Raw genomic sequence first — 21,383 nt, forward strand, 5'->3', positions numbered from 1 at the left:
CATGGCTGAGGTGGTCATGGCCCCAAGGGGCGAAGCTACTATCAGTTTTGTTTTGCTTAATAGGCATGTTGTCAAATTGCATTATAAATATGTATGTTTATATCTACAGATTAATGTTTTCCTCGTGTAATCAGCAAAACTTTTGTAGTGGTCTGTGGTTGCTACAGAGACTTGTACCTGTTCAAAGTTCTGACAGTATGTCATAATTAAAAAATTGTCCCTAAGTGGGACATCTATATTACCATCTCCAGTGCTCAGGACATATTGTGGAAGAGGGAGTGAAAAGAACGAGAGAGCCAGAAGAGGGGCCCATGGGGTCCCAAAACTCCCTGAGGAACAATTGGCAAGTGATGGTTTCTGAGGGACAGGAAGTCATGTTTTTCAGTGTATAGCCAGTGGTGAAATTTCCATGCTCCAGTAAATCACCCCATACCCATGTTCATGCAGCAACCCTAATTAAACTCCTCAATGGAATGGACACACATACACACACACACACACAAACAAACAAGGAGAGAGAGAGAAAGAGAGAGAGAAGGTGACAGGGGAACTGGTTAGAAAGAAAACAGTATTTAATGGGGAGAGAGTAATGGGGGTGAGTATGATCAAAATGCATTATATACATGTATAAAAAATTGATGTAGGGTCTCACTGTAGCTCAGGCTACTCTGTGAGCCCCAAGCTAGCCTTGAACTCAGTGATCCTTTTTACATTGGCCTCCCAAGTGCTGGAATTATTGATGTAGGCCACCATGCCCAGAAAATTTATAATTAAAAAATATATATACTAGCAAATGTTATCTGAGACATAGAACAGTTGGAAAAACTTTGATCATTACTGGTGAGAGTGTAAAATGATTCCACTGCTGTGAAAATAGTTTGGTTATCCTTCTAAACATTAAACACAGCAATTCTGCTCCTAAGTATATACCCACAAGAGCCCAATACTGACATTAAGCAACTGTTTGTACATGTGTGTTCATTAGCAGCATTTTCACCCAAACTCCCAAGTGTAAACAACTTGTGCTCAAAGGATAAATGAATAAATTGTGATACATCCATAGAATAGAATATTTTTCAGTTGTAAAAGGCAATAAAATATTTATACATGCCATAATGTAGATAATCAAAAAGCACCGTACTAAAGGAGGCTAAACGCAAGAGGTCATAGTATTTCATTTACATGATATATTCAGGATAAACACATCCATCCAGATGGAAAGCAACTCCCAGGAATGAGAGAAGAGGTGGAGAATACTGAGTAACTGCTGAATGGGCCACATTTCTGTTTGAGATGATGAAAGTATTCTGAAACTACATAGAAGTAGGGGCTACACGTTAGAAATGTGCCAAATGCTATTGGATTTTTCATGTTCAAAAGGTTAATTTCAATATGTTTTGGTGCTTTTATCCTGCACCTTGGAAATAGGTATTGGGCTAAACATACCTGGAAGGCAAGGTTCCTGCTGCTGAGGTACAACATTTGGCTCTGGAGGTGGAGGTGCTTCCTCAGACATATATTTTAAAAGCTCCTTTCCAAGGCATGTTATCTGGACATAATTAAAAACAAGTTAAAATACAATCTGTAAGAGGAAAAATAATACCTTAAATCTATACATTGATTCTCTGTTACCAGCCAAAAGGTTCAGAGTTTAAAAATGTAAATGAAAGAGCAGTGCGGGGGGAGACTGACAAATACATTTTGGAAATGTTCCATGTACAAGGGTCATTGTGATGACTACTCTTACTGAGGGCAATCTATGAATTCCTTCCTCGAGTATAGGTTCGCTATGGGTATCCTGACCATCCTTGCCTCTACCTGTATCTCCGTAACCTCTAAACCTAACTAATACCAATTGTCTAGGCTCCCATAATGTCTGTGTGCCTATTTATGTCACAATATTTGTCCTATTTAACTGAGTTATGATGCCTTGTTTCCATTAAATCATAAGCTTTTTGTTGGTCTATGTCATACTCATTTTTACATCCTTAGAAGCATATGGTGTCTTACACTATGAGGTTAAATTCCAAAGTCTCAACTCTTACAGTAGTTTCTTAAATTCCAAGCCTCAATTTGTATGCTTTTAAAACAGGTACCTCCAGGTTATTAGGTCTGGATTGAAAGAGATCATTACAAAAAGAAAAACCATTTGTCATACCTGTCGAGAATTGTTAAGTTGAATATACTGAGAAAGGCATAGGAGATTAGTAAGATATAGGCTGGGTATATTTGTATGTGCTAAGTAATATAAGTAATATAAGCTGGTAATTAATGTAAGGTGTCTTACACATACTATTGGAGACAATGCAGATACACAAAAACACAGCTGTAAGAAAACACACTGAGGGGTTGGAGGGATGGCTTAGCAGTTAAGGCATTTGCCTGCAAAGCCAAAGGACCCAGGTTTGATTCACCAGGACCCACGTTAGCCAAATGCACAAGGGGGCGCACACATCTGGAGTTTGTTTACTGTGGCTGGAGGCCCTGGCATGCCAATTTTTTCTCTCTCTATCTTTCTCTGTCAAATAAAGAAAGAAAAATAAAATATTTTTTAAAAAGAAAATATGCTGAGTTAGAATGGGTATGGTAGTACATGCATGCTTGTAATCCCAGCACTAGGGTGGTAGAAGAGTAGAATTGCTGTAAGTTCAAGGCCAGCCTGGTCTATATAGTTGGATCCAGGCCAGCAAGGGCTACATAGTAAGAGAATGTCTCAAAAATAAAAAATCGAGGCTGGGAAGATGGTTCAGCACTTAAAGGTACTTGTTTGTCCAAACTGCTGTCTTAGGTTTGCTTCCCCAGTACCCAAATAAAGCCAGATCCAAAAAGTGGCACACACATCCGACATTCATTTGCAATAACAAGAGAAGGTGGCATATCCCCCCTACATATATGTATACACACATGCACACAAAATAAATAGAAATCTTTTTATAAATATTTTTTGTTCATTATTTATTTATTTATTTGAGAGTGACAGACAGAGAGAAAGACAGATAGAGGGAGAGAGAGAGAATGGGCGAGCGAGGGCTTCCAGCCACTGCAAACGAACTCCAGACGCATGCGCCCCCTTGTGCATCTGGCTAACGTGGGACCTGGGGAACCGAGCCTCGAACTGGGGTCCTTAGGCTTCACAGGCAAGTGCTTAACTGCTAAGCCATCTCTCCAGCCCAATAGAAATCTTTTTAAGAAAACTAAAACAATACAAAATAGAATGAAAATATAAGCAGAAAATACACAAAGTTAAAAATCTATTTTCCATGTACCCAGCATGGCTCGGAATTTTGTAGAAGAGGGGGCGGAAAAATTATTTGAGCCACAAGTTGGGACATTCTGCACAGAGACATCACCCCCCCCCCCCATAATGCATGATCCATAATCCCTATGGAGTTGACCTGCATCCCCAGTAAAGAAGACCTCTTAAGAAAAGGGGCAAGGAGCCGGGCGTGGTGGTGCATGCCTTTAATCCCAGCACTCAGAAGGCAGAGGTAGGAGGATTGCCGTGAGTTCAAGGCCACCCTGAGACTACAGAGTTAAGTACAGATCAGCCTAGACCAGAGTGAGACCCTACCTCGAAAAGCCAAAAAAAAAAAAAAAAAAAAGAGAGAAGAAAAGAAAAAGAAAAAGAAAAAGAAAAGGGGCAAGGAAGGTTGGACTTGTCGGTATATGCCTTTAATCCCAGCACTTGGGAAGACTGCTGTGAGTTCAAGGCCACCCTAAGATAACATAGTGAATTTCAGGTCAGCCTGGGCTAGAGTGAGACACTACTTCAATAAAAAAGGGGGGGCAAGGAGGAGGGAAAGGATGATACCAACATGTATTGTTTATATACTAAATATGTCCCTATATAATAAAAAGATATTTTGCATATGGTAGGGAAGAGAGGTGAGGTAAGGACAGAAGATGGGTTTAGACCGATGTGACTACTGATTTGAAGGATGTCCGGAGCCTAAAGGTTTTTACACATGGTGGATGGAAAATATTTGAAGTTTAGACTCTCCAGCTATGATGAAGCTTGAGGAGACTCATAATTTTGTTTCCTCCTTATTGAGTGGCACTGGGAACTAAACGTTCAAGTGTAGGCTACTAAATAAGATAACCACCTCCTTCTACAATGTAGATGAGATAGTCAGGTAAACAAATGTGCAAATCAAAACATAGCAATGCAAGAATCATGAAAAAATCAAGGCATTATGAATGCTCCCAAAGATCATACCACAACTACAGAATTCAAAAATATTAAAACATAAAACACCAGAAGATTTTAAATGTTTTCTGGTAAAAAGAATTAGTGACCTAAAAGAGGATACAAACCGCTGATGAACATAAAATCTACACCCAGAGGGGACAGTCAGCAACACAGAGGAACAAGTCATTAAGATGGATGCAAATCACTGATACAGATGAAAAACTCAGCCACATGGAAAAATACATCAAGGACTTGAGATGTTGAAAAAAATCAAGATGTTGGAAATGAAAAACTTAATGAATCAAATAAAAAACACAACGGTAACCATCACCAACAGACGTTACCAAGCAAAAGAAAGAGTGTCAGGAATGGAGGACAAGGGAGGTGAAGCACATTTCAGTATTATCTATCACAATCACCTTCTTGTGACTGGCACCGAGTGGCACAACCCAAAGCAGCTTGTGGGAGTAAAGGGTTTGTTTGGGCTTACAGACTTGAGAGGAAGCTCCACAATGCAGGGAAAATGTGGCAAGAACAGAGGCTGGACATCACCAACATCAGGCAGACAACAGTAGCAGGACAATGTGCCAAGCATTGGCAAGGAGAAGCTGGCTAGAACACCCATAAGTCAGCCCCTAACAACACATCTCCTCCAGCAAGGCTCCAATCCCCAAATTGCCATCAGGTCGGGACCTAGCATCCAGAACACACGAGCTTATGAGGCACACCAACTTAAATCACCACATATACAAATAAAAAAAAATCAAGTGTGGCTACAAAGTCCAAGGACTCCTGTATGTAACTAAGGGAGACATCTAAGAATGCACAGTCTAAAATGGGATGACATAAACAGCAATGGCAAAGAGAATTTATGAAGTGAAATAATAACAGAAAAAAAATCCAAATCTAGGGAAGAAAATGAGATTCAATCACAGGAAGCATTTAGAACTCCAAACAGACACAACCACAGAAGAACATCCCCATGACATTTTATAGCCAAGATGTGAAACATACAAAGCAAACAAATACTGGGTTGCAAAGATGTCTCAGTGGTTAACACACTTGCCAGCAGGGCCTAACCACCTGGGTCCAAGTCCCCAGTACCCACATAAAGCCAGATTCAAAAAGTGATGCATATGCCTAGTTTGTTTATAGTGGCTAGAGATCTGGAGCACCCATTCTCTCTTCCTTTCTCTCCTTGCAAGTAAGTAAGTAAAATATTTAAAAATATTATAGGGAGAAATGTCAACTCACCTACAAATGTACAAAAATCAGAATAACATCAGATCTCTTGTCAAGAACTTTCAAAAAAGAAAATTATGAAATGATATATTTCAAACCCTGGAAGTAAATACTACTCCCAACAGGCTATATCCATCAAAGCTATCTTTAAAAACTGACGTGGAAATAAAGACATTACAAGATATACACAAGTCAGTTCATGACCATCAAGCCAGCACTACAAAAGATACTTAAATAAATATTACACACAGAGAAGGAAGAAAGACAGTCCCAATCAATGAGAGCACAGGAAGGAATGGATTTCATGAGAGGAATGGCTGAAGAAAAGAGCTAAGGAGGAAACCAACATGTCCAACACAGCAAACAAGCAACCTGTAATCCTAACGAGGATAAAGTAAAGAACAAACAATGATCAACCCAGCTGGAAAACAACCAATAAAAATATAGGAATTGGGCTGGAGAGATGGCTTAGCAGTTAAGAGCTTGCCTGTGAAACCTAAGGACCCTGGCTCGAGTCTCGATTCCCCAGGACCCATGTTAGCCAGATGCACAAGGGGGCACACGCATCTGGAGTTTATTTGTAGTGGCTGGAGGCTCTGGCACGCCCATTCTCTCTTTCTCTTTCTGTCTGCCTCGTTCTCTGTCTATCACTCTCAGATAAATAAATAAAAATAAACAAAAAATAAAAAATAAGAATTAATCTCTCTCAATAATAACCTGACATGCAAATGTCCTCAAATTCCCAGTAAAATGACAAACTGGTTGAATAGATTCAAAAAACTAGATCCACATTTCTGTTGTCTCTAAGAAGCATACCTTACTAATAAAGATAACCACTGACTGAAAGTCAAATGTTGGACAACTATTAAGCCTATGGAAGCTAAAACAAGCTGGCATAGCTATTTTGGTATCTGTTACAATAAATGAACTTATCAGGTATCTATAGAATATTCCATCTAGTAGAGTAAAACACACATTTTTCTCAGCAGCTAATAGAACCTTCTCTAAAATAGATATTTTAGGCCACAACTCAACCCTTACATTATATAATTATCCCTTTATATTATCATATTATTGTGCAGCACAATGGAAATCAACAGCAAGAGAAACTTCAGTAACTACACAAATACCTGCAAACTGAACAATACATGCCTGAATGACCAGTGGCCCACTGAAGAAATCAAGGAGGTAATTAAAAAGTTCCTAGAATCAAATAAAAATGAAAGCACAGCTTACCAGAAGCTTTGAGATACAGCTGATGCAGTTCTTACAGGAAAGTTTATAGTGGTGCATACTTATAGTAAAAAGTCAGAAAGAGGGCTGGAGAGATAACTTAGTGGTTAAGGTGCTTGCCTACGAAACCTAAGGACCCAGGTTCAATTCTCAAGTACCTATGTGAGACAGTTGCAAATGGTGGTGCACATGTTTGGAGTTCTTTGCAGTGGCTAGAGGCCCAGACACTCCCATTCTTTCTCTCTCTCTCTCTCTCTCTCTGTTCCTCTCTTTCTCTTAAAAATAGATAAAAATAAAATATTTTTTAAGAATTCAAGAGAAAGAGAGAGGCTGGGAAGATGGCTCAGCAATTAAAGTTTCTTGCTTGCAAAGCTTGCTGGCCTAGGATGGGTTCCTAAGTCACCCATATAAACTGGATATAAAAAGTGCTGTAATGTCTGATGCTTGTTTACAGTGACAGGAGTCTTCAGTGTGCTTTCTCTGCCTCTGTTTCTCCATTTATCCCTCACACATACAAATAAATAATTAGAAAATTAAAATTGAAAGAAAATCTCAAATCATCCAACAATGCATCTTAAGGTCTTAGAAGAAATATAATAAAGATCAGGACCTACACTAACAAAATAGACTAACAGAATACATTTATCAAATTTATCAAAGAGCTGTTTTCTTGAAGCATTGAATAAGGTAGACAAACCCCTAGCCATACTAATCGAAAGAAAAAGAGAGGGCTGGAGAGATGGCTTAGCAGTTAAGGTACTATCCTGCAAAGCCAGAGGACCAAGGTTTGATTCCCCAGGACCCACATAAGCCAGATGCACAAGGTGGTACATACATCTGGAGTTTATCTGCAGTGACTGGCGGCCCTGGTGCACCCATTCTCTCTCTCTCTTTTTCAAATGAATTAATAAAAATAAAATATTTATAAAAGAAAAACAGAGATGACTGTAACTTCAGGAGAGCCTCCAAGACAAGAGGAGGAAGATGGTTTTGTGAGAAGCTTTTAAAAAGGAAATTATAATTTCAGCCAGGTATGGTGGTGCACTCCACTGATCCCAGAACTTGGAAAGCATAGATAGGAGGATTGATGTGAATTTGAGGCAAGTCTGGGACTACAGAGTGAATTTCAGGTCAAACTGGGCTAGAGAGAACTCCTGTCTCAAAAAAAAAAAATATCCAAGTATTTTTAAAACTTTATTTATTTGCAAGCAGACAGGGACAGAGAAAATGGGCATGCCAGAGGCTCTAGCTGCTGCAAACCATCTCCAGATGTTTGCATTCCTTAGTGCATTTGGCTTTATGTGGGTACCAGTGAACCCAGGACATTAGGCTTTGCAGACAAGTGCCTTAACCACTGAACCATCTCTCCAGCCCCCAAAACAAATATTTTATTTATTTGCAAGGGGGGGGAGAGACAAAGAGGGAAGGAGGGAGAGAGAGAGAGATTTCTGGCATGCTAGGGCATCTTGCACTAAAAGGACCAGATACATGCACCATGTTGTATATTTGGGTTTATGTGAGTACTTGGGAATTAAGCCCAGGTCGGCAGGCTTCGCAAGCAGCACCTTCACCCACTGACTCATCTCTCTAGCACTGGAAAAATATCTTATACCCAAGACTTGTCTATTTCAGCGCTCACATTTACATTTGCCTTCACATTTATCACATGGATGCTAAACCATAGGACTCTAATTGATGGCTGGTGAGAAAACACTACATGTAAACAAGGCATTGCCTAGCACACCATGCAAAACAAATAATGTCACTGCCAGCAATTCATAGGCATGACATGCAGTAAATCCAACGGAGAAAAAATAGTGAGAAAGTGAGTCTTCACTGGTCACAGTTTAACACAAATATTCTGATGTCAAGAGAACCTGAACCACAGTGATCTACTATGTTCATCCTGTGAGCAAGAAAATAATTCATCATGATTTAAAAATTCTGGCAATAGAAGAGATTATGGTAAGATTTTAATTGCTAACATTTGATGTAAATTATGAACAGGATTAGGTGAAGGGATTAATGTGAATTGAATTAAGACAGCCTGGTGATTCCAGGGACAAGAAAAAAGAAACATAGAAACTTACGGTACAGGAACAAAGTAAAACAGGCTACGGAGAAGACAAAATCAAGAAAATGCTGTTATAAATGACGGAACTAAAACAGCACTGGAAGCACTTATAAGAAAGGTCTAGGAGACCAGTCTGCAGAGTTGGGGCACAGTATGCAGAAGTTGAGACACAGCAGGACCTGGAAGGGAGAGCAGGCAGAACTGGCGTCCGAAAAATGAGAAGTTAAAAGTTTCCTGTTAACTCATGCTCCAAGGCTTACTGCAGTAGCTAATGGAGGTTAAAGGTATCATTTATTCTTTGAAACTATAAGGTTAGATTTGGTGTTTCGTGCCCTTTTCAGTTTAACATGGTTTTTGAAATGGTGAAATTATTACTGGGCTTGTAACTCAGAAGCCAGAGCTGACCAAAGGCTACTATTTTTTAATGAGGAAAGTAATTCTTTGTGGATAGTGTCATGTTCAAAGGTCAAAGTACAATGCAATAGTTGTGAGTCTAAGTCTTCCTGGCCATTCCTTTTGTACTTAGGGAAAGAATTTTGCTTTTATTTCATTAGACTAATAATAAGATAGATTAACTAGAACAATGATGTCTAATTTCAATATGGAGTCACAGAGAACTGAAATCCACTGAGATAATAAGAAGGTAATATTAGCAGCCTTTAAGTTTCTGATGTTAGATAAAGAGTCAAGAAGGGAGGTGCAGTAAACTGTATAGCTATGACTTTGGAATTCTGGCAAGTGTATGTGTGGGAGCAGGCACTGAACAAATAAATGGGAAAAACTAGCTTAAACAACATTTCCAATTTTTTCTCAAGATATTTCAATCTTAAAAATATGCATATTTTCATTTGAGTATGAAGATAATGGTAAATTTAACCATAACTCACATTACTCCAAGCATAATTCCAGGTCACATGACTGTCTTTTCCCAGAAGATCCTTGAGCCAGGTAACTGGACTTTGATAAATCTGACCATTTTCTGTCTTGAATTTACCATTCAATAAAATACTGGCTTTATAGGTAGTCTCCTGGAGTGAAAAATAACAGAAAATGATGATTAGAAGGTGCTGCTAAAATGTATGAACTTCTGTTTCTTACCATGATAAAATAAGAGAGACCAGATTTACCCTAACACCTGACACAAACAATAAAACAACCACTAAAAAAAAAATCAATGGTTTTCAAGATGCCAAATGTCAGACACAAAAAGGATATGAACCCTAAGATATAATAATGTAAGGTGGGTCTCCCACCGCCTGCACCCATGCTCTTGAGTCTTTTCTGGCCCTTATTCACACTATGCTGCTTCAAGTGAGCTCCATTCCCTGGAGCCCAACCCCCTGCCTTCCCGTGGCCCAGTCATAATTCACAGCTGTTGGTGAGTTTCCTCCTTCCTGGTGTACATCCCTACCTACATACACATGGTTCCTCTACATGTGCCCTATCCACTTGTCCAGACACATCACCAGACCATCACTAAATAGATACACTCCTTGTCTGTGTTCCCAACTCCTGCTTCTAGTGGGTAAACCCACATCATCCCACTCCACACACCCCTCTCACCCCTGCTATACCTCACCTAATAAAATTCCTCCCTCACACCCCACATTCTCACTCCCAATGTGAGCCCACTCCCCTAAGTCAGCTCTGTATGCCCCTCCTCCAATCTTACTGCTACCTTCTCTGAGCCCAGACATTCTCAACAAATGGAGTATTTCCAGATGGGCAAATCCCAATGCAAAACAAGCAACACAGAAAAACAAGGCAATATATCCCCAGCAAGAATACACAATCCTGCAGTAGATGCCTCCCATGAAGGCTACTTAGAGGATATTCCAGCAAAAGAATTCAAAAGCATGCCTATCATAAATATGTATAATGAATTTAAAGAGGACATAATAAATATCAGAATGAAATTCAAGACAGCACAAACAACTGAAATAATATATCTCGAATGGATTCAAAGAGGACATGAATGCCTAAGTGAACTCCAAGAAAACACATCTAAATGAAATGAACAAGTTGAAACAAGATATGAAAATAGAATATTTTAAAAAGAGATATAAATGAAAAATCAGATAGAAATGAAAAATGCAGTAAATCAAATAAAAAGCTCCTTGAAGAGCCTAACCAACAGAGCAGACCATTTGAAGGACAGATTATCAGGGCTTGAGGACAAAGTAGAAGAAACAGATCAGGTAGTCAAAATCATCAAAAGTTCAAAAAAGTTTTAGCAGAATACAAGATATACTTGGGATACTAGGAAAAGACCAAATATATGAATACTGAGCATAAAAGAAGAAAAAAGGCTTCAAGCAAAATAAGTAGAAAATATTTTCAATTAAATTATAAGAGAAAATTTCCCAAGCCTAGGAAAAGTGATACCCATCTCAACACAAGAGGCACACAAAACACTGAATAGGCAGGACTCATTAAAAAACTCCCCCTATTGCTCTAATGTGGTAGTTTGAATAGATGGCCCCCAATATATTCAGCGCTTTATTAGTTTGTAATTTACATCTGCAGTCACCTGGCTGGAGGGGGGTCACTGTGTGGATCTTAAGGTGTGGTGGTAGGTTTGAGATTTCAATCTAAAGATATGCAAACTGTGCCTAGTTGGAGTTCCTGAAGTGTGCTGTGCTGTGCTTTTTGGCTTTTAGGTTTGTAATTCTTTCTGTGTGTTTGGTCCTCTGAAAGCAGGCCAGCTTCTTCTGCCATTATGGAACTTTCCCTGGATCTGTAAGCATCAATAAATTCTTTCCTCCATAACTGTGCTTGGTCTGGAAGTTCATCTCAGCAAACCTGAAGCTGTCTGTTACAGAATCTGGTACTGGAGAATCGGCTAAGATAAACCTGACCATGTGGATGTTGGGAATACCAGAACGGGAAGCAATTCAGACCAAAGGCATGGAGAACTTATTTAGCAAAATTATCAAAGAAAACTTTCCCACTCTTTCAAAAGAAAGGTCCATCAAGATACAACAAGCTAACAGAACTCCAAAGAGCCTGGACCAAAGGAGAAACACTCCAAGACATATTGTCATTAAGACTCTAAACATTGACACCAAAGGGAAAATTCTAAAAGCAGCTAGGGAACAATAGCACATCACATTTACACGTAACCTCATCAGAATTACTTCAGACTTCTCAATGGAAACCCTGAAAGCCAGAAGGGCCTGGAATGGAACACTGCAAAGTTTAAGAACATATGGCTTCCAACCCAAACTACTCTACCCAGCAAAAGTATCCCTCATAATAGATGGTGAAGGAAAAAGTTTCCATGACAAAACTCAGGTTTACAACTATATGAACACAAACCTACAGAGAGTATTTCAGGAAATTCTCCACAGAGAAGAAACAAATAGTCAACCTCAAGTGACTACAAGAAGCAGATCACAATAACCAAACTCAGTGAAGACACACAAAAAAACAATCTCAAAGTCCATCGAAACACCAAACCACATAAACCAACACAATATGGCAGGGATCAAATCAAACCTCACAGTCATTACCCTAAATATTAATGGCCTTAATGCCCCCATCAAGAGACATAAGCTAATAGGGTAGATCAGAAAATTAGAGCTCTAAATCTGTTATCTTCAAGAACCCTCCCACCATACCTCCAAAGACAGACCTCCTCAGGGTGAAAGAGTAGAAAACAATATTCCAAGCAAATGGGAACAAGAAACAAGCAAGCATAGCTATATTAATATTGGATAAAATGGACTTCAAATAAAAAAATAATCAAAAAAGACAAAGAAGGCTACTTATCAAGGGCAATCCATCAAGAGGATATCACAATCATAAATATCTATGCACCAAACACAGAGGCACCATAACTCATAAAACAAAACATACTTGACAATAAAACAGAAATAACCACCAACACCATCATAGTTGGGGACTTCAATACTCCAATATCAGCAATAGATAGGTCATCCAAACAGAAAATCAATAAGGAAGTTAGAGAGCTCGAAAAATAAAAAAAAATCATAGAATAATTAGACCTAATGGACATCTATGGTCATGAAACCTGCCTCCATATATTTAGGAAGATTGACATAATTTCCTGCATGATATCAGATCACAATGCTATATTGCTAGAAATTAACAACAAAAGACCCACCAAGAATCCTATTGGCTCCTGGAATCTTAACAGCACACTTTTAAACAATAAATGGGTAGTGGATGAAATAAAAAATGAAATTGCAAAATTTCTAGAAATGAATGACAATGAGAACACATATCAAAACATATGGGACACAATGAAGGGAGTCCTCAGGGGAAAATTCATAGCAATAATGCCTTCATAACAGAGAGATCTCAAATATTGATTTGAGATCCTAACCATTTACCTGAAAGAAGTGGAAAAGCAAGAAGAATGCAACCCAAAAATCTCCAGATGGAAATAAATAATTAAGATCAGAGCAGAAATTAATGAATTGGAAACTAAGAAAACAATTAAGAAAACTGATGAAACAAAGAGCTGGTTCTTTGAAAAAATACACAAGATTGATAAACCCCTGGCCAATTTGATCAAGTGAAATAAAGAGATGCTTCAAATTAACAAAATTAGAAATGAAAAAGGAGAGATCACAATATACACAAGTCAAATTTGGAGAACCATCAGGACTTATTTCAAAAATCTCTACTCCATAAAACTGGATAATATGGAGGAAATGGATACATTCCTGGACACATACCATCTACAAAAGCTAAACTCAGAGCAGATTAATCTCCTAAACAAACCTATCACACCCATTGATTTTGAAAAGGTAATGAAAAACCTCCCCAAAAAGAAGAGTCCAGGGCCAAATGGCTTCTCAGCCAAATTGTATATCAAACCTTCATGGAAGAACTGAAAGCAATCTTCCTCAAACTGTGCCAGACAATTTGAGAACAGGGAAAGCTCCCCTACTCCTTCTATGAATTTAGTATCACCCTAATACCAAAACCAGGCAGAGATGCCACAAGGAAAAAAAAAAATACTATAGGCTTATTTCCCTGATGAACTTAGATGCAAAGAACCTGAACAAAATCCTCGCAAACAGAATCCAACAACACATGAAAAACATTATCCACCTTGATCAAGTGGGCTTCATCCCAGGAATACAGGGATGGTTCAACATACAGAAATCTCTTAATGTAATATACCACATAAACAAGGTTAAACACAAAAACCACATGATCATTTCAGTAGATGCAGAAAAGGCCTTTGACAAAGTACAATATCACTTCATGATCAAAACTTTGGAGAAACTTGGCATGGTCGGATTATATCTCAACATAATAAAGACTATATATAAAGCTCCTAATGCCCCCAAAAATACTCAATGGAGTGAGACTGAAGGAATTCCCATTGAGATCAGGAACAAGACAGGCTATCTACTCTCACCTCTGCTCTTCAATATAGTACTGGAAGTCCTAGCTCAAGCATTAAGACAGAAGAAATAAATAAAAGAGATGTATTTAGGAAAGGAAGAAGTTAAGTTAGCTCTAATTATAGAAGACAGGATTCTATATGTAAGAGACCCAAGAGCAACCATCCCAAAATTCTTAAAGGTGATTAACTCCTTCAGCAAAGTAGCAGGATACAAAATCAATGCACACAAATCAGTAGCCTTTCTATATGCAAGTGACAAAGATACAGAGAAAGAAATAAGTGACATTATCCAATTTTCAATAGCAACAACAAAAAATAAAATATCTTAGAATAACATTAACCAAGGAAGTGAAATAAAATGAAACCATAAAAACACTCAAAAAAGAAATTGAGGAGGTTTTGAGAAAATGGAAAGGCCTTCCATACTCCTGGATAGGTATAATTAACATTGTGAAAATGGCAATCTTACCAAAGGAAATATACAGATTTAATGCAAAACCAATCAAAATCCCAACATTGTTCTTCACAGAGATAGAAAAAAACGATCTCGAAATTCATATGGAAAGGCAGAAGGCAGCGGATATCCAAGCATATCCTCAGTAAAAGAAACACCTCTGGAGGCATCACCATACCTGATATAAAGATAAATTATAAAGCCATAGTAATAAAATAGCATGGTATTGGCATAAAAACAGGAATATAGACCAGTGGAATAGAACCAAGGACCCAGACTTGGGCCAAGTAACTGTAGCCACTTGACATTTGACAAAGGCCCTAACAATATAAGCTGGAAAAAGACAGCACCTTCAATAAATGGTGCTGGAAAACTGGATAACCATATGCAGGAAATTGAAACTTGATCCATGTATCTCACTATGCACAATAATCAAGTCCAAATGGATCAAAGATGTCAACATAAGACTGGAAACTTGGTTACTACTGGAAGAAAATATAGGAGGAACTTTCCATGATATAGGAATGGAAGAAGACTTCCTGAACAAAACCCCAGCAGCACAGGATCTTAAACAACCACTCAACCAATGCAATCACAGGAAGCCGAAAAGCTTCTTCATAGACAAAAATACAATAAGCAGAGCCAGTAGATTATCCACAGAATGGGAGAAAATATTTGTTAAATATCCAACTGACAGAGGCCCAATCTCTAGAATCTACAAAGAACTCAAAAGACTAGTCAATTAAAAAAAAAAATCAAACAACCCACTCACAAAATGGGTCAAAGAACTGGACAGGCAGTTCCCACAGGAAGAAATACAAACAGCAAACACACATATAAGAAAATGTTCAGCATCCCTAATCATCAGACAAATGCAAATAAAAACAACTATGAGATTCCACCTTACCCCAGTAAGGATAGCAAACATCAAAAAATCAAATGAAAATAAATGCTGGCGAGGATGTGGAGAAATAGGAACCCTCATCCACTGTTGGTGGGAATATAAGATGGTACAACCACTGTGGAAAGCAATATGGAGACTCCTAAAAAGGTTGACTATAGAGTTACCAACAGACCCAGTTATTCCCTTACTAGGTATGTACTCTAAAAGCTCCATACCTAGTTCAGAAAGATTTGCTCAACCATGTTTATAGCTTCTCAATTTGTAATAGCTAAGAGCTGGAATCAACCCAGATATCCATCATTAGATGAGTGCATAACTAATATTTGTTATATCTACATGATGAAATTTTAAATGGCAGTAAGGAAAAATGACACAATGAAATTTGAAGAAAAATGATCGAACTTGGAACAGATCATTCTCAATGAACTTACTATATCACAGAAAGATAATTGCTGCATAGTCTCACTCATCTACAGCTCCTAACCTGAATCTACCTGAGTGAGATGCCAACAAACCTAGCAAGTATATCGAGGACCAGAAAATAGGGTGGGTAGGGACGGAAGGGAGGATAAGGGAGGGGGACATAAAACTGGACCCAAATGGCAATGGTCCCAGAAAATTTTACATAATAAATGACAGACCAAATGGTTGAACCTTCACCAGGCCCTTAGAGGGAACACCTGAATCAAAGGGCCCTGGAGAAAGTATGATGAAGACTAAGCTTAATATTCTCCTTTCTCTCTCTCTCTCTCTCTTCTTTCTCTTTTATATTACCTACCGTTTTCTTCCTTATTTTCACTTGGCACAGGCCTGTAACTCCCAGTACCAGGATACAGTTGATATCCACAATGATCTGTTGACCAGAGAGAACTACAAGTTTTCCCCAAAAAAGACAGATTTCTGTCAGAGCACTTTATTACCCACCAAAGGTTATTGGTAAGACCCTACTGCCAAAGATACCATATGCTGTTGGTACAGAACATGGAGAGACCTGGCTAGAATCTAGAAGAGTCAGTCCCCAGACAGTTAGCTTGTCTAGTGCCAGAAGGTGCTACATGAACAAATGGGGAAAATGACCAACATCTGTCCAAGCAACTCATAGTCTAAGCTACTTAGCAGCAGACAACCTGACATGATGCTCACCCAAGCTCAACAGTGGTGCAAAGCCATGGCAGGTAACCAAGTGCTCTTGAATTGGCTGACTGTTCCGCCCAGTGGAATGGAACCCACAGGTGGAACTGGGAAACAAGTCAGAACCATATCCAAAAATTGAGTCCACTCTCCAATATGAAGCTCCCACCAATTTAGGCTACAAAAGGGCCTACATCTATTAAATTCCTTTTAAAATAATAATGGTTGCCCCATTTATCCAGTGATGACTTCACTCTCCATTGGAGAATGTGCTTCTCTTTATCAGATGGATGCAGAACCTGAGAAGAGCTTCAGCCCATCACACCTCAACAGTGCCCCAGCTGAAACTATTGAGTAATTGGAGAAATGAGAAAGAGTGCTGCTTTCTTGGTGAAGCTGGTACCAGCACAAGGGTGAAAGGAGATAGTCATAGAGAATACTCAATTCCTACCAAACCAGATATCCAGAGACACAGAGGTTGCCAAGACCTTATCACTGAAGTAGACCTAAAATGAACCCAACATGGCTCAGGGAAATTCACGGAAGAGGGGGCAGAAAAATTGTTAGAGCCCCAAGTTGGGATATTACATACTGAGACATTGCCTCTTCGCCACACTGATGACTAACCCCAGAGTGCCTGACACACAATCCCCAACGAGGAGGGTCCCTTTGGAGGGGGGAGGACAGGTAGGAGGCTAACAATGATACCAACATGGCTGTTTACACAGTGAGTATGCACATAACTAATAAAGAAAAAATAAATAAAATTTAAAAAGAAATGGATGAAATCCTAGATATATGCCACCTATAAAAACTAAATACAGAGCATATATATCCCCTCAACAAACCTATTATATCTAACTCAATTGAAAATAAAATTAAAAGCCTCCCTCCACCCAAAAAAGTTCAGGACCTGATGGATTCTCAGCTGTATTCTACCAAACCTTCATCAAAGAACTAAAACCACTTTTTCTCATGTTATTTCACACAACTGAAAAACAGAGAATGCTCCCCACCTCCTATCTATGAAACCAGAAATGCCCTAATACTAAAACCAGATAGAGACACAATAAAAGAACACTGTAGACCAATATCCCTGATGAACCTAGTTGCAAAAATTCTGAACAAAAGACTTTCAACCCAAATTCAACAACACATCAAAAACATTACCCATGTTAATCAAGCAGGCTAAATCCCAGGGATACAGGGATGCTTCAACATATAGAAATTGATTAACATAATATGCCACATAAATAAATGTAAACACAAGAACCATATGATCATATCAATAGATTTAGCAAAGACCTTCGGAAACATACAGCATTATGGGCTGGAGAGATGGCTTAGTGGTCAGGGTGCTTGCCTGTGAAGCCTAAGGACCCATGTTCTGACTAATTCTAATTGAAAACCAAAGGAGCTTATGACTAAAATCTGTCAGAGAAATTCCAGAAGTTATGATTTCTCTTGCTAAGGATACAATGGCTATATCCCTCCATTCTGGAAGCCCATCTAAATCCCATTCCCATGCACGCTTATACTATATTATAGCAACATGTACTCATAAAGATTATATGATTTTAGAGAAAAAATAGTAGCATACTTTGGCTTTGAATTCCAGAATGTCTCCTGGACTAATTCTTCCAAGTGATAGCAAATCTTTTAACTGCATAGTTTTCTTTTTTGTAGCTGTGGCATCGGGTACAGTCTTTTTAAAAGTCCGTCGACGGTTAGACCCAGAGGAAGAAGATATGCGACTGTTACTTGCATGTGAAACAGCAGAAGCTGTCTTCTTCAGGCATGGGTCTGTCTGAGGAATAGTTTCACTGCCTAAGATCAAGGGAATGGCCAGAGATTTTGATATCCCCCCAGGTGGTTGCTGGGAATCTATTCTCTTGTTTCTTCTTTTTCGATCACAGTGTAAAAGGTCTTGACTCCAAGAAACCGCTGATGGACATGCATCATTTTGAGAAAGGACACTTGTGCCTTCTGAGAATTTTAATGTGTCTGTAGCAGCAGGAAGACTACTGACACCATGCCCTTTGGCTGTGGTTTCTTCAAGACCATTTTCTTTTTGTGAATATTCTTCTTGAACAACAAAAGCTACAGGCTGGGACGATCCTTCAGTCTTCTCAGTGCCATCATAGTATGTGTATTTCAACCATTCAGCCAAGGTAGCATCATTGACATTTTCTTTAGAAGTCATCTCATTTCCACTCAATTCATCTCTTCTCAGGGCCTCTTCATGGAGATAAATGTTAGTGCTTTGGTGGCCATTCCAAGTTTCTAGGGACAATGGTGTTTCCTTCAGGCTTGCGTTAGCAGGGCTGCCAAGAGAAAGTGAACCTAAGTGGGGATGCAGTGACTTTTCCAGACTGGTGAGCTCTTGGTTGCTGTTCTTCCTAGAGATATTTGAACAAGATGGCAACTTCTGTAAACTAAGACCAGAACATGATGTGACAAACTCATAGTTTTGCATTTTCAGTCTTAATTTTTTCTGTTTATCTGCCATGAGGGAAAGACTCTTCTCTCTTGTGGTCAAACTGACCAGTTCTTCTCTCAGAGTTTCATGCTTAAATGACTCCATGGATATCCTGTAGGAAAAAATAAGAAGATCTAAACACAGTAGAAAACATTCTTTAGCAGTCACTGAAATTGATACTTGTGAGTCAATCTCAAAGAACAACAAAACTTGAGTAACTTATCTAGTAGTCTTTGGTTGGTAGATAGCAATTGATGGCTAAGAAATACCACTATTGCCTAAGTTTCAGGGTCTCTTACCATCTCTAAGATAGAAAGGTTTATTAGAAATTAAACCATGGAAGTAAGTTCCACTCAGATTCCTTTACCTACAGAGGAACAAGATTGTTTTGCAAATACTCATTACCTGAGCCAGACCTGAGCAGTGTTAGTTCCTCAAGCACTTACTACAACTGTACACTGAAGCTGTGCCAAGACATTTCACCATAAGAGGGACCTCTCAGGTAAGCACTGTCCTGTACACCTTCCCCAAACCAAATTTCTCAGGATCCCATGGGAGGAAGGAACAAGAAATGGCTCATGTCCCTTGCCCTATGATAAACAATGTGTCTGGAAATTTGGAGAATTCCCATCTCTGTCTTTTGATTAAGCAGATGTATCTCACACTGACCTTCGGGATGTTGAACACTTTATCTTCAATGGTTCCCAATGTATTCTTTTTCTTTAGATCTCTTTATACTCTTAAAAACTGTCAACATAGGAGCTGGAGAGATGGCTTAGTGGTTAAGGCAGTTGCCTGGAAAGCCTAAGGACTCAGACCATGCACACAAGGTGGAGCATGTGTCTGGAGTTCAAATGCAGTGAATAGAGGCCCTGGTGTGCCAATAATCTCTCTCCTTCTCAAAAAAAAAAAACTGTCATGGAATAGAAAGGGCATTTGTCTATTTTAGAAATTAAAACAGAGAAAAGTTTGCAAAAATGAATATGTAAGGACATATTTCATTAACCATCGGGTTGCCTGTGGGAAATTCTACACACATTCATGAGAGAGTAACAAATTATATCTTAGCATTATTAAAAACAGCCTCTATGAGGGAGGTAATATGATGAAGAATGGAATTTCAAAGGGGAAAGTGCGGGGGGGAGGTATTACCATGGGATACCTTTTATAATTATGGACAATGTTAATAAAAATTGTGAAAATAAAAAAATGAATTAAAAATAAAAATTAAAAATAAAAAATGTTAAAAAAAAAAACAGCCTCTATGAAATGGTTTCAGAGATCTATCAAGAATCTCCAGACCACACTTTAAGAACTGCTACTTCAAGGAGAAGCAGCAGTACAGAGGTACTGCCCTCCTGTCAAAATTTAGTGTTGGGGGCTGGAGAGATGGTTTAGTGGTTAAGCGCTTGCCTGTGAAGCGTAAGGACCCCGGTTCGAGGCTCGGTTCCCCAGGTCCCACGTTAGCCAGATGCACAAGGGGGCGCACGCGTCTGGAGTTCGTTTGCAGAGGCTGGAAGCCCTGGTGCGCCCATTCTCTCTCTCTCCCTCTATCTGTCTTTCTCTCTGTCTGTCGCTCTCAAACAAATTAAAAAAAAAATTAGTGTTGGTGGCATGGAACTTGCTGGAGAGTGTATTGAAAGCACTGGCACATATAGGTAGACTAAGGCAGCAATACGAAGTGGGACTGGCAAACTAGTAGCATAACATGTAAAAAACTGGGTAAAGACGGAAGAAAAATTAATACCACACCTAAAACTATGTGAAAGAATTCATATAAAAAGTTACTTTCTTTAGATTATATCGCAAGATTTAAAATTTTATAGAAATCAATATTAATGTGATTTACCTAACTGAAACCTCAAATGACTGGGAACTCTCCAAAATTATGAATACATTGCTCACTGTAAAGCATTAAAGGAAAGTGAAGTCTGGAGACTTCCTGAAGTTACTGAGAAAATGTTCTATAGTTGGTAGTCAATAAAAACTCGCTTGATACTACCAAGAAAACTAATTGGAAGAGAAAAGAACTTATGATATTTATGTGTTGGAAAGAAAGACAAAGTAAAGATAAAAGACAGATTTATAAAATTTAAGATCTAATTTTTTGGTGAGATCAGAATAGCTGAATATATAATCAACGTCAAATGATTATAAGACAGAAGTATAAAAAGCATATTTAGAGAAGTTAAATGTGAGTAAAGAATATAGTGTATATGCAGCTGGACAGATGTTTCATTGGTTAAAGGCACATGATTACAAAGCCTTCCAGTCTAGATTCGATTCTCCGCATA

General features: G+C 38.7%; 1 protein-coding gene across 1 annotated transcript in view; it reads right to left on the bottom strand.

The window, feature by feature from the left end:
* LOC101605591 (ankyrin repeat domain-containing protein 31-like) overlaps positions 1-21,383 on the bottom strand; it is a 163,070-nt gene that overhangs the window by 6,569 nt on the left and 135,118 nt on the right. Inside the window, exons 24-26 of the mRNA XM_045139950.1 lie at positions 18,211-19,201; positions 9,626-9,766; positions 1,447-1,549 (exon numbers count right to left, since the gene is read on the bottom strand). Coding sequence (XP_044995885.1) covers positions 1,447-1,549; positions 9,626-9,766; positions 18,211-19,201 — 1,235 coding nt within the window. The remainder of the gene's footprint in view (positions 1-1,446; positions 1,550-9,625; positions 9,767-18,210; positions 19,202-21,383) is intronic.

Source organism: Jaculus jaculus, chromosome X (genome assembly GCF_020740685.1).
Source record: "Jaculus jaculus isolate mJacJac1 chromosome X, mJacJac1.mat.Y.cur, whole genome shotgun sequence".
Classification (NCBI taxonomy): domain Eukaryota; kingdom Metazoa; phylum Chordata; class Mammalia; order Rodentia; family Dipodidae; genus Jaculus; species Jaculus jaculus.